Source organism: Diceros bicornis, chromosome 13 (assembly GCF_020826845.1).
Source record: "Diceros bicornis minor isolate mBicDic1 chromosome 13, mDicBic1.mat.cur, whole genome shotgun sequence".
Classification (NCBI taxonomy): domain Eukaryota; kingdom Metazoa; phylum Chordata; class Mammalia; order Perissodactyla; family Rhinocerotidae; genus Diceros; species Diceros bicornis.
In genome coordinates, this window is record NC_080752.1 from 36621910 (window position 1) to 36635829 (window position 13920).

Below are 13920 nucleotides of genomic sequence, written 5' to 3' on the forward strand. Positions count from 1 at the left end.
GAGGACAGCCACTCATCAGGCCTGCGTTTGGCTTGGCAGGAGGCACTGTTAACGGCAAGCCGGAACCAGACCCTGGCCATGGCTGACAGCTCTGATTTAAACTATTAGGAAGGCTGAGGATTAAATATTTGTCCAGGTCACTATAAACCGGGTGGAATTATAAACAGTTTGGAGCGGTAAGTGATGCAGGAAACAAGTCTCCGGATACAGATTTAGGATTTTCCACCATTCCCCAGGTGGCAGGGTGTGGGGGAGGCAGGCTGTGGTAGAGCTAGCTGCCTGGGGGTTCGGCTGCCCTTCCCCGGTCAATGGCTCCCGGAAGACAATGGCCCATTTCCACCCAAAAAGACGGGCTCTGCCCCACTGAACACTAGCCTTGGTTCTGGGATGGTGTGGGGACAGCCCTGCTCAAAGGCCAGAGAAAGGGACCCCCAAGATCCCTTCTGGCTTCAGGTCCCTCTGACGCATAGAGGTCGTGGAGGTCTCGCATGAGGAGTCTAGGCTCTGGCATGGATCCCAAGCACATTAGCCGACTACACACTTGCACGACCTTTTTCAAATGCATGGAGATGCTTTTGTGACTAGAATACAAATTCACTTAAAAGAGTTACTAAATGTATCCTTTCTGCCATATATTTTTGCTAGCAATGGCTATTAAAAGTATAATTATCATCTTATTGAGAAAACGTTTTTGATGTTAAAAGGAATCCTCATCAAGTCAGGCACTACTGGAATGGGAACGGGGAAGGCGATCTTCGCGGAAGAAGGCTCCCTCCTGAGGGGCTTCTCACGGAGGCTGCTCTTCTGCCGATACTGCCATGACTTCCCTGAGGCCACGTGTGACATGGTCTGTATTTTCTCTTCCCTTTCCACAAAGACACCCCACCGCACTGCACTGGCACAAGGTTAAGGCCTTTCCTTGGGAGGGGCTGTCAAGGGTCCTCAACACGACCCCTTAAACAAGAGTCTTAAACCTGCTTAGACGCTTAAAGTAGCATCTCAAGTAGAACTGAGGACAAATCTGCTTGCGGGGAGGCTGCGCCTTCCAGTCCAAGCTCCCAGTTCACCTCAGATACACCTGGAAGAGACATCTTGGAGATGGTTGCTAATGATACCTAAGCAAAAATAGGGAGAGAAAGGTACACAGTAGCACTTGTTAAATTTAATGTGCACATATTACCTAGAGAATTTTGTTACATTTAGATCCTGATTTGGCAGGTCTGGGTAGGGTCCAAGATTTCTGCATTTCTGACAAGCTCTTTCGTGATGCTGATGCTGGTCCCAGACTAGGCTGTGAGCAGCAAGGCAAAGATCCTCTTGAGCTGCAGAGGAGAGGCTCAGAGAGCGACCTGCCTGACGGGCTGTTCATGACCACAGAGATGGGAAATGGAGCAAAGCACTGCTTCTCACAGCACACAACAGCCTGAGGTACGGAGACACAGTGAGCCTTGATGAGGGTGAGGAGAAGAAAACCATGGCCCAGCCTGCAGCCACCTGGTCCTACTGAGGCAGGAAGCCAGCCGGGAAACGGCAGGTACTGAAACACTACAGACAGTTCAAAGGGCATTTATCCAGAAATGTGAAGCCCGACTTAGACAGTGGGTTTGCAGCTGGCTAACAAGCTCACTCTAAAGAAAAGTACCCTAAGAAAGATCATTATCAGACTGATGCCTCCCTCTAAGGATGTCTCTGGTAGCCATGCTGGAGGGCTCTGAACTTGGCCTTGAGCTAATAATAATACTAATGTCATCTTAGTAAATGTGTAAGTAACAAAGCCAGAATAAACAGCTAATGCCTTGATGACAGAAACCAAGATTCGACATTACTGTCATGGGCAGAATGAGCAAAAACAAAATGTGAGGACAAATGTAAAATCTCATTTAAAAAAAGATCGATAGACAAGAACAGAATGGGAATTCCCCAGACCCTCAGTGGCTCATGCGAAAAACAGATGCGGGTGGGGGTGCCAGCGAGTGACCGTTCAGTCAAGTGCACACTCGTGAAGTGCCAGGCAAGGCAATCCTGGGCACGTTCTGGAGGACGGGATCTATTCTGGATGCCATCTTCTTATGGAGGTTGACAGAAAAGGAACGGGCTATCTCTCAAAGCAGCAAGCTCTCTGGTCCTACCCAAGTCCTGTCAGGGTAGGAGGTAACTCCTGAACTCGCCCAATTTGTCAGGATCTCGTGACTCAGGCAGCCTTCTGACTGCTTTGGCCAAATGTACTCACTGTCTCTTTACGAGCTGAAGGAGTGCTTTGACTTTTGACAAGTACTCTGCTTGGGCCTACATCGGAGGATTCCAGCAAATGGCACTCAGTTCCGTCTTTGGAGCTCGGCTGTGTGGGGAGCCAGAGCAGAGTAGAGAGCAGGCTTGCCACAGTGCTTGCTGGTCACCAGTCACTACTGGGCACCTGCATGGCGGGGCATGTAAACCCGCTGAGATGTTTAAAGGAGGCACTCCCTCTCTGCATCCTCTTCGCTTTTATTTTAGCCTCTTCTTCTGGCAGCCTGTTACCAACCATCTAGGCCGACCCTCTGGCTCTGGTGTCACTTTACCCTCACCTGCAAGATATGTCCATCAGTTCTCTTGCAGAAAGCACCTCTCCACCTGTGTCCAATGCCTGCTGCCTGCTCGTGTCTATTCCTCCCTCTACTGCGAAAAAGCAGCCAGATATTGCTCTAGGAAATCAACACCCCTTTCCACCTACCCCACCATGGGTCATAAGACCTAAGTCTGGCCAGACTATTTCATTCCCTCTGGCCTCAGGAAATGATTCCGTGATGGACAAGTAACCCAATCCAGACCAGTGAGACATTTCTGGGGTTATGGGAGACCTATTTTAAAAGAGAAGCTCTTTCCCCCAGGACTGCCAGAGGTAAGCAGTAAGCTAGAGGCTGCCAAGAGCCATCACATGGAGATACAGAGTCGTGACAACATCATTTGTGTCCTAGACTAGCCCAGCCATGCTGAACGAAGTCTGAACTTCTCAGTTACGTGAGCTGACTCATTTTCATTTTTGCGTAAGTCAGAGTTTACCTCTGTCACTTGCAACCAAAAGTCCTAATTGATGATCTAAGTCACAACTGAGAAATTAATTTGGTCTCAAATGTCATCAGCAGTATGTCCTAAACATCACAGGAGCATTTTAATGAAAACACCTTGACCCAAAGACAAAACCTCCCATGGCTGAATCTCACGAATCCCCAAGAGGCCTGCGGGGAGACCACGTCCGGCACAGAGCTGCCCCAGCCCCCTCCGTGGGGGCAACCGCTCATGTATCTCGGCGTCCGTCAGCTCTGCTGCTGGCACAGGGAGCACTGGCAACCCTACCTGTCTGGTGAGGCTGCCTCCAAGGTTCATGGTGCCGGAGCCAGACTTGTTGGTTTGCAGCCATAGCATCACCGTGGAGGTCAGCTTGTAATGGGCTGTGCGACCACTGGACTTCTCCTGGGGGATGATACAGAGATCAGAACCTTGGGAGCAACCCCGAGCTGTGGAGAGCCTGAAGCGGCCCCCTGAATTCAGGGGCATTCTAACGTGTCCCTTCTTAAGACACGACCACACCAATTTTCTTATAAAATCCCAACTGGTTTTTAAAGCGACTGAATCTGCAATCATGTGTATTCAGTTCTTCTAGGATCTTTATTATCAGTGACTACTGTGATCTTGACTTATCTTTATCCAATGGCTTCAGGGCATTTTTAGGAATTAGCAGGGATTTATATATCACAGTATTCCCCCCTCTAAGAAGCATCTGCTACATAACGGGGCTGCACTGGTTGGCACAGCACCTGCACTCAGGCCCGGCCACCAGCTGCTGCTGCTGCTGCTGTACCTGCACTTCCACCACGTGGATGGAATCCCAGCAGCCTTTGATCTTCTTTGATCCATCTCCAGCCTTCTTTATGAGGATCACTCCAGCAAAGCCATGATCCAGATCCCAGAGGTAGACAGATGAGACGCCGCCTTCAAAATACCTGCAGCAAACAGGCCCACATGCCCATTAGATGTTAAGCCCATCAAATTATAGATCATCAGCCCAGATCCCAGGGGTGGCCATTCAGCAAAGATTCATCTAAATGTTTGCCTGGGATTCAGGACCCTCCCTGCAATGGTTCCAGGGTTGATCTTGAAAGTGTTCTGATGATCAGTTGCTCAAGGGAGGGTGTGTAGCATCCTTTGTGGGGTTGCAGAAAGAACACGGGCTTAGGAGTCCTATAGACAAATTTGAGTTTGAGCTCTGCCACTTCCTCTAGCTTCGTGATCTTTGGCAAGCTTACTAAACTTCTCTGGGCTTCAGATTCCTCCCAGAGGAAGGATCTAGCAAAGTGTGTGATGTGTAATACGTACTCAGTGGGGGTCACTGCTATTGAGTAATTGTTATTGTTCAATATTGCTATCTTTTGGGATGGCTATTTTACAGGGGAGATAAAGAGAAAAAACTAGAGCAACAAACTCCTGCCCACCCAGAACCCTCCAGAGCCCAGGCACACCAGGGCTTCTTTCAGAGCAACATTGTTGCTGCAAAACCCTAGCCAGAGATGAAGGCCTGAGCTTGGGATGGCCTTGGCACGTCAGCTTCCTCCTCGGGTCTGAATTAATATGGAAAAATTCCTGATTAGGATCAAATGCAAGAAGGAAAGAAGAGACCAGAGGAGAACAGGAAATCAGGCTAGGATCCCAATTCCAAGGAACCCCAGCCAGCAGCTGACCGAGTTAGGCTGCTGTGAGCAGCGACCCGAGGAGCTCGGAAGCAAAGGTAGGGCATCAGCTGACGTGCAGTACCTCGACTTCTGCTGACAACCAACTAAGACACTGCAGAAACCTCGTCTCCGGGGGCCAGCACATTCTTTACCAGAAAGTCCGTGGCCTCTCCGACCCCAATTAACCCCCAGACCCAAGGTGCAGGCACCCTCTGGGGCTCGCTCAGGGGGTGGTGCCACCTGCGACCACAACCTCAACGTGAGCGGCCGGGCAGGCACCGCAGCCAGCGTGGGCGTGGGAGGCCAGGTCCCCAGGACCAGCCCCTCCAGTCACCAGCTACGTTCACGCATCTATCCATGTGACGACCATTTATTAAGGCTACCAGGTGCCAGCTGTGTGAAGTGGGCCTTAGTTCCTTTATAAAAGAGGGACAATAACATCTACTTTATAGGATTGCTGAGAGACAAAAACAATATAGGAAAATAAGACACCTGACAAATGATTATTACTAATTTTAATAACAAGTACTAAAAATAAACACAGCTATCAATTATACCTCAATAAAGCTGGTATATGATAAACAATATACACGGTACATATGAATATTTAGAGAATATGGATGAGGGGTATAGAAGAATTCTTTGTACCCTTTTTTGGGGGGTAATTTTACTGTAAATCTGAAATTATTTCAAACTAAAAAGTTTTTGTACAAAGGTCAGTATGAGCTCTATGCCAGAGTGTGGCCGAGAGGATCAGACAAGGCAGCAGCCCTTCCTCCCGCACGTGCCCGTGAGCTGCAGGGGCCTGGCCGTCCTGTCCCCTCGCTCTGACCCGCACAGGCCCACACCAAGGTCTGCTACCCTCGCTCCCTCCCCGCCACGGTTCCTCAGGCAGACGGGCCAGCCCGCTGCCACTGCCACCACACCCCATCCCCACTTCTCTGTCCACACTGTCCACTGTGATTAAGTTGTCATGAAAGTCACAACTCTGCCTCCCCTGGCAAGTCCCTGGGGGGGCAGGGCAGGCCTGCCAGATTAACACAGGAGACACTCAGTGAGGAACTGCTGGACAGACGTGTCAGGCCCAGAGCTAAAGGTCAGTCAACAAGGGAGGCGGAGAGGGGTTTCGCTCCAGGTACGTGCAGCAGAGGGAAGTACTGCGAGAGGAAAAGCACAGTGAGTGAGCTGACACACCTGCAGGGCCTGGAGCTCAGCGCCATCCTAGGGGACGTCCAGGAAGTCAGCCAACACTGGGCACTTAGGGACCCCACTCAGGAAGGCTCTTTCTATTCTCCAAATCTCTCTCCAACCCCACCTCCCTGGGCAGGAGCAGAGAAACAGGTAAGCCTTTTGGTGTAGGACCCGAGGCCCCACCTCCCTCCGTGGGGCCATCCTGGTCTGGACCGGCCCTGCAGGGAGCTGGGTACACACAGGCGGTCCCGGAATGCTCCTGGGACATGTGGGGATGCATCTGTCACCTCCAGACTAGAGCCCCTGCAGTGCTCGGGGGAGCTTGCAGCAGGGACTCCAGGGGCCTTTGCAGCTTGTTCTCCTGGATTTTGGTGACTCCCTCGGCTCATAGGTCACCAGGAGGCACAGCAACACTACTGATGAAAGAGCAGCCACAGCAGACCCACGCAGACCCGTCCTGCTGGTGACAGACGGCTGGGCTCTAACACAGTCCCACCTTTTAGTCTGCTTGGAGCAGAGCAGCCACACATCAAAAGGAAAAAAACACCAGCTTTAAAAACCGTGGCTTTTCTTGTGCCGGCAGAAAGGATGGGCCAGTAATTCCTCCTTTCCGTTGGCCATCCTGGAACGAAGGCTTGAGGCCCGGCAGGCGTTTCCACCCTTCCGCCCCCTCACAGCTGTGGCCCCGATCCTCCTGTGTCTCCCCAAACCAGAGCGCGGTGTTGTTCCTGTCAAAGGTTCGCCGCCCTCTGGGTGCTGAAACACCGCAGAGAGCAGGTCAGGCTGCCCTGGAAGGGATCCAGGAGAAATCCTGGGGGCTTCACAGCTCTTGTCACCACCACCAGGCGACCCATTCAAAAGCACCAGGTGGCCCAGGCTGAGCCCCCTCAGTCCCATCCCTGAGATTTGTTTTCTAGAAAAATAAAACAACGGTATTAATGCTTTATAAGGTGGAACTGGCCATTTCCACTGCAACGTCGCAGCCCTGGACTGGCTCCCGCTCTGGGCAGCTTCTCCCTGGCAGCCTCAGCTTCCTCTGCGGGCCACACTGACTGGGCCCCAAGTTTCAAAACGGTGGAGACAAAGGAGGTAAAAACACAAGCTCAGTTCTGATCTCCATGTGGAATACTAGTCTTTTCTCCAAAATTAAAAAATTTATTGCAAGAACGTTATAAAAAAAGGAAATTTAAAAATTAGCCCACGATATCATACATCGACTTTTCCCATAAATCTGATTTTTCCAAATTCCCTTCCAGTCTTTGTCCAGAGGCATAATTTTTATAGAACTATAAGCACAGCAATGGTTCTGTGTTGAGCTGGGCGTTTTTCAATTGGCAGGGAATCATTAGCACTTTTCCATGGAGCCACATGATCTCCATAATTGTTTTTAATAGCTGGACAGTCTTCCATTGGGCAGCATCCTAATTTACAGTCAATTTGACTTATAATAGAGAGATGACAGCAGCAGAGTCCGAGGACATGGCTGATCTCACCGAATCTGCTCCCTCCTCCACCAGGGCGTTTCCTCTCGAGGTGAGGCGGACGTGCTGAAGCTTGGCCTTCACAGGTACGCCCCAACACCACAACCATTCAAGAATGAACTTGCATTCCATTCACCAAAAGGGATCTCCAGGGACTTGAGGGGCCGCAAGTCTCAACCTGATGTTCCAAGACAAAGGGAGCAGAGGCCTGAGTGATTAGAAAGGGCCATTACAGAACCTCCCAGACACACCAGCCTCTCTGGCAAGCGCCGTCAGGACCGCCATGTGCACAAGCGCCGTCAGGACCGCCGTGTGCCTGGCCAGTGGCAAGGCGACTGCGGGGCACACAGATAGCCCCCATCACATGGTTTACGGCTGTGCTCTGCGCGTGAAGCATTAACTAAAGAGGGACCTCAACAAGTTTTTGAAAATTTATTCTTACCTACTGTACTTTGATCATAATGACATGAAACAGGAAAAAAAATAATTTTTATGTGGTTCACATTTATGAGTTTTTACATAAAGGCTTTTGTGGGCATTTTAAGAATGTGCTAAAATGTTGTCTGAAACCACATAAAGCGATCTGAGGCGTCACCCGCCAGAACTAACAGCGCACACATGGAAGTACTTTAACTGGCCTTTGTATATTTAATGAGTCAAATAGTATTAATATTGTTTAAATGCTAACATGCTATTTCAATAAGGTGGCTCTACCATCACCAGTGCCTCGCTCTCGGGGCTCACACATCAGTGTGAATGAACGATCAAATGTGGCCCAGCGCCGAGAGCGGGCTGCAGAGGAATGAACCCGGCCCTGCCCTGGGCTCTGCCCGTGCTTGATCATTTCAAAATCCCCAGCTCTCCAGGGAGGGACGGAGGGGGAAGGACAGGCCCAGCACCGACTGCCACAGCTCAGCTGATCTGGGCTGAAGAGGGAAGGCCCAGAGAATTCCTGCAGTGAGGTCTCTGGTCAGGGGGGCAGCTGGAAGAACATCTGTAAAATGTGGAAGCTCCAAGATGAAAGCAGGGGCTTTTCTTAGGCCTGAAATAAACACACACGGCGAGGAGGGTAAACGATCTGTTAGCCCGATGACACAGGGACAATCTGCGGGGAGACTGGAGAAACCACCTTGGAAAGTCGTGAACCGTGAAGTGCTGAAGCTGCTGAAAGCTCCAGGACAGCAGGAGTGGGTGAAATGACAGAGCAACCCAGGACCCGGAGCACAGCAGTGTGCTGGTGTCCACGGGGGAGCGAACTCCTGCAACAGAGCACCACTGGTTCCACAAACAGTCCTGGTGGCTTTCAAGACTTTCCCAGGAAAGACTAACATCTTCTAAGGCAAACAGAACTGCCAAGAATTCAGACAGCTGGGACTAAGGAGACGGGGCCACTTTGGGTGGCCATTTGAAAAACAGTGTGTTGACTACAACAGGCAGATACAGGTTTCATAAACTCCAAAGGTCGCGTCACCAGAGGACACCTCTGCGCTGGATGACCAAAGAGCAAAAGGCAAGACCCTCAGGTGGGGCTGGCTATTTATCAGCACAGTCAATTATAATTTAGCGTCTGGTCAACTTCAGATCCCTGAACTTGGATCAATTAAAAGCCTAACGTGTCAGGGCCGGCCCGGGGGCGCAAGCGGTTAGGTGCGCGCGCTCTGCTGCGGCGGCCCGGGGTTCGCCGGTTCGGATCCCAGGCACGCACCGACGCACTGCTTGTCAGGCCATGCTGTGGTGGCGTCCCATATAAAGTGGAGGAAGATGGGCACGGATGTTAGCCCAGGGCCAGTCTTCCTCAGCAAAAAAAAGGAGGACTGACATCGGACGTTAGCTCAGGGCTGGTCCTCCTCACACACACACACAAGAAAAGCCTAATGTGTCAGTAATTCTTCTCTTCTCCGAGTTCTATGTCATTTCTCCCTGAAAATCACTCTTCCACTTGAATAATGTCAGAGTCACATATACAGATTCTATGTCCATAACCTTCAACCACAGGACTTCTGGGGAGAAGGAGAAAAATGGGAAAGCATAATACTTCACACTCAAAATGACCTACTTCACAAAAGAAGGAAAGAAAGAAAATATTTCAGCTCCCAAAGCTTTATGGAGTGTTTGAAGCTGAGGTATGCATGGAGACCTAGGATGGAAACTTGTCTCAGGAATCTGAGCTGTGACTGTGAATTACCCAATTCCGTCTTAGCCAAGACCGGGCTACAAACGCAACAGGGAAAATGGGCCTGGAAGGGACTCTGAAGCTGGCCTTTACTCCTTCCTTTCAAATCGCCTCCCAGGAGAATGGCCGGATTCACGGTTCTAATACGGGGGGCCCCCACAGGTAATGAGTCACATGCCATGACCTCTTGCAAAGAACCAAAGCCAGGTGGGGTCTGCTGGGAGCAGGCCTTTCTTGAGTTCAATCAGATGTGGTCTTTTAGCCATCAGGGGCTGGGCCGCCTTCACGGGACCGACCCAGGAGGCTCAAGTAGACTTGGACCTCTGGCCAAGACCTCTGTAATGCCGAGGCACAGGCAGTCGCCTCCAAAGCCAGACAAGTCAGGCGGGCACTACAAGGTAAGCCCCCTAGATGCTGGAGCATGCGGGGGCTTTCTTCTACAGTCAGCTTCATTAAATAAAGTCAAGGAACACTTATTTGGCACCCATGTGGTGCCAAAGACTGTTTTCCCATTTGTAAAATGAGAGAGCTGGATCAGAGGCCCACTAGGTCTCTCCCAGCTCTGAGACTCCAGGATGTGATGGCTGCATCAGGGCCTGTACAAGGCAGACTCAGCACCACAGCACCAATCCTAACGTCTTAATCAAGTTGGTCAAAACTCTGCTTACACACCACCAGTGAGAGGGAACTTACCACCTTCCTAAGGCAAACACTTCTGTTTTGAACAATTCAAATAGTTCTCACCGGACCTGGGTGAACACTTCTACCTACTGCCTTGCAGAACCACAGAAAATAAGAATTTAATGCCCTTTTACCTCATGTAGTTCTTTTAAATATCGAAAGATAGCTTACATAACCCCCAAGATTTCTCTTTTCTGGCCTTCCTGTCGTTATATTATCTTCATTAGACATGATTTCAAGTCCCCATATGTTGGTTATCCTCCTCCGTAAGAGCTCGAGAGCAGAAATCGGCGCCCCGACTACGTGTTCACCAACGCAGAGTAGAGACGGCACATCTCTGGGACAAGGGGCTAGCTCTCCACCAAGGAGCTCAAGACCGAATCAGCTCTCTCGGCAATCACACCTCCCTCACACTGACACACACCGAGTTTGCAGTCATCTCAGACAAATGAAACTGTCTCCCACACCCTATACTTGTGAGAACTTGGTATACTGGACCCAAGAATACCACTTTCCACTCAAGTCTGTTATATTTAATTCTCCCAGACATGGCTTCACCATTCAACATATCTTTTAGGATTTTGAATCTGTCATCTGTATCCCACTATCCAAGCCACCCTCCCCTGGAGGTTTTTCCATGTGGGAATATATGTCAAAGTGGATGCAATCCAAATGAGTATACAACCGAGTTCCAAACTGTGTGGACCAGGACTCTAACTACAGAATTCCAAGACTCTCTAGAAAGAGTACTGTAGGCTGGAGTGAGGCTTCTGTGGAGAAATTGATGTCAGCTTGGAAGGATGGCTATGGTCTGGACACTTCTTTTAAGCTGGGGGCCAGTACCAAGCTGGGAATGCCCCCGGCCTCCACTCTGACTGGAGTCAAAGGGACTGTTAGGGTGTGTGAGGGAGAGACAGAAGGGAACACACAAGGTGGGCCTGGCTGAAACGCCAGATGAAGAGGTCAGACTAAAAATTGTTTAGAGCTGGCCCGGTGGCATAGTGGTTAAGTTCGCGCGCTCCGCTTCGGCGGCCCAGGGTTTGCAGGTTCAGATCCCGGGTGTGGACCTATGCACCATTCATCAAGCCATGCTGCGGTGGCATCCCATATACAAAATAGAGGAAGATGGGCACAGACGTTAGCTCAGGGACAATCTTCCTCAGCAAAAAGAGGAAAATTGGCAACGGATGTTAGCTCATGGCCAACCTTCCTCACCAAAAAAAAAAAATTGTTTAAATGTCAGTGCAATTAAAACAAGTGGAATCAGGCCGGCCCCGTGGCTTAGCGGTTAAGTGCGTGTGCTCCACTGCTGGTGGCCCGGGTTCGGATCCCGGGTGCGCACCGACGCACCGCTTGTCCGGCCATGCTGAGGCCACGTCGCACATACAACAACTAGAACGATGTGCAGCTATGACATACAACTATCTACTGGGGCTTTGCGGGGGAAAAAAAAATTTAAAAAAAAAAGAACTTTATAAAAAATAAAATAGTAGCTTTTAAAAAAAAAAAAAAAAAAAACAAGTGGAATCCCTCTATTATCTAGTGCCTGGCTAGCAACAGTGGCCCTTAAAAGGCGCAAAGCTGTAAGGTTCCACGAGATTCTTTCTTCTCCCGCTCTGTGTCCTTCTGTCACATATATGGTCTGTTCTGCTTCTGAGATCTCAATAGACAGCAGCAGCAAGACCTGGGACAAATGGCCATGAGGGCCACTCTTGATTGTAACTGGCGCTCCATCATGACAGTGAAGAGGAGGTCATTTGGGCACTCATTCAAACAGAAACTCCCATGCTTGACTGATTTTATGGCAAAGACAGGGAGAATAAAACCCAGAGGCAGAGCCATTCCACCAGCGGCTGAGATTCCGACCCCAAACAATACCTTTTTGTTTCCTCTCAGCCTAAAAAGAAAATAAAATCCCCAGCTACCAGCAGTAGCTGTTTTTCTGATCATCCTTAACATCCTTACAACATAAAAAGGCACCTGGTGGGAACAATTCAATTCCATCTTAGGAAAAAAGAAAAATCTTCAATTTGCTTGGAGAGGCATCTAAAACCTGGCCTCCTTGGCAGTGCAGACCGACATTCCTTTTTCGTTGGTTCCCAACCAGTCACCATCAGGAAGCTAAGCATATCCCCTGTCCAACAGGAGGTGGTGGGTGCTGCCCAATGGGTACAGCTTCTGGAAAGTCCACAGGAGCTGCAGAAGGCAGGCTGACGGCCACAACTACGAGGGGTTGGGAATGGGGGTTCTCCTCCCCAGTGGGTACCAGCCTCCCTTGAGGGTGTACCTGGAAACCACCTCCTGGAGGCACCAGGAAGCACACAGGAAACAGTGGACCGGCAGTGCTGGCCGTGGAGCCTGGCACAGAGCAGGCACGCAGCCACTGGAGGCTTCTCGTTTTCCTAGGGCTCCTTCTCTCTGGGCTGAGAAGGCAGATCTCCCTTCTTCTCCTAGCCCTGACATGTCCTGAACCTCCACAAAGCAAGGTCCTGCTTGCTCTGTGAGCACAGCCCCGGGGCTGGAGTTGCCTCCGCACAAAATGGAGAAAGATCAACACTTGGCTTTGGGCTGGCCATATCCAGATTTGCCACTGAAACCCAATGGCCCTCGTCTATGTGTTGAAACCAGCTGTTTTCACCACGGCTTGCGAAAAGTGTCCATGAGTCTGCCTGTGGACACGGGACAGGTATTCTGCAGAAACTCCTTCTAGGACACACAGGTGCAGCATCCCCCGAGCACACATACCGATCAGCTTAGGCATGTGTGACTTTAATGCCAGTTGCACTTAGAAGTGCACATCTGGACTGCGGCTGCCACACTTTACAGCCTCTCTTTACAAGGCTTTTCTTTTTTTTCACTTGAAGAGAAATAATGAAGCCTCTATGGAAACAATGGAGCCGCTGCAGGGGCCGCCAACCTGGCTCTGGGACCTGACCAAACCGCCACACTCAGCACGCCCGGCCATCTCTTGCCCCTCTGGACTCCCCGTGGAAATACTGCTGCCCCACTCAGCCCACCTCATGAGAATGCTGACGGTCGAGGCCTTCTGGAGTTTCAAAGCCATCACCACTGTCCAAGAGCTGCCATTTTTGAGACCCCATTCTGTGTCAGGGGCTTTGCACACATTATCTTACAGTTAGGAAAACTGAAACCCAGAGAGAGAAAGGAAAATGCCTGACTCACACAGCTGAAAAGGGAAGGGGGGAGCTGGGATGGGACCTGGGGTCTGGCTGGCCTCATGTGGGAGGGGGTACCACATGTGGTGCAGGTGGCCAGACCGGGCCTCAGGGGGCCCTGGTTCACCTGCGAGGTTGAGTTCAGGTAAGTTAAACAGACCTGCAACCATGCCACTGTACACAATGCCACCTCCAGGTGGAGGAGGAAGTCAGAGAAGGAAAGGAGGATACAGTGAGTGGCCAGGACTCGGGGCACATCACTGAGCAACCTGCACAGGAAATTCTGGAAAGAGGGGTCCTCCACCTCAGTGAGGTAGCTGAGGCCTGCTGGCTGAACCTCTGTTAGACCACTCATCCTTGATACTTCCACAAAACAGCGTCCCAGAAACGAGGGATCTGCCAGGAGCCTAGAAAGCAGCTCAGCCAGGGTGCACAGGGTCTCTGGCAAGACAGAGGAGCTTGACCACTGGAGGGAGCTGGTCCTTTGCTTGCAGATGGTGTCTTCACCCCAA

General features: G+C 50.7%; 1 protein-coding gene across 1 annotated transcript in view; it reads right to left on the minus strand.

Moving 5' to 3' along the window:
- Positions 1–13920, minus strand: part of CAPZB (capping actin protein of muscle Z-line subunit beta) — a 148004-nt gene that overhangs the window by 14914 nt on the left and 119170 nt on the right. The window contains exons 5-6 of the mRNA XM_058553075.1: positions 3839–3980; positions 3334–3450 (exon numbers count right to left, since the gene is read on the minus strand). Coding sequence (XP_058409058.1) covers positions 3334–3450; positions 3839–3980 — 259 coding nt within the window. The remainder of the gene's footprint in view (positions 1–3333; positions 3451–3838; positions 3981–13920) is intronic.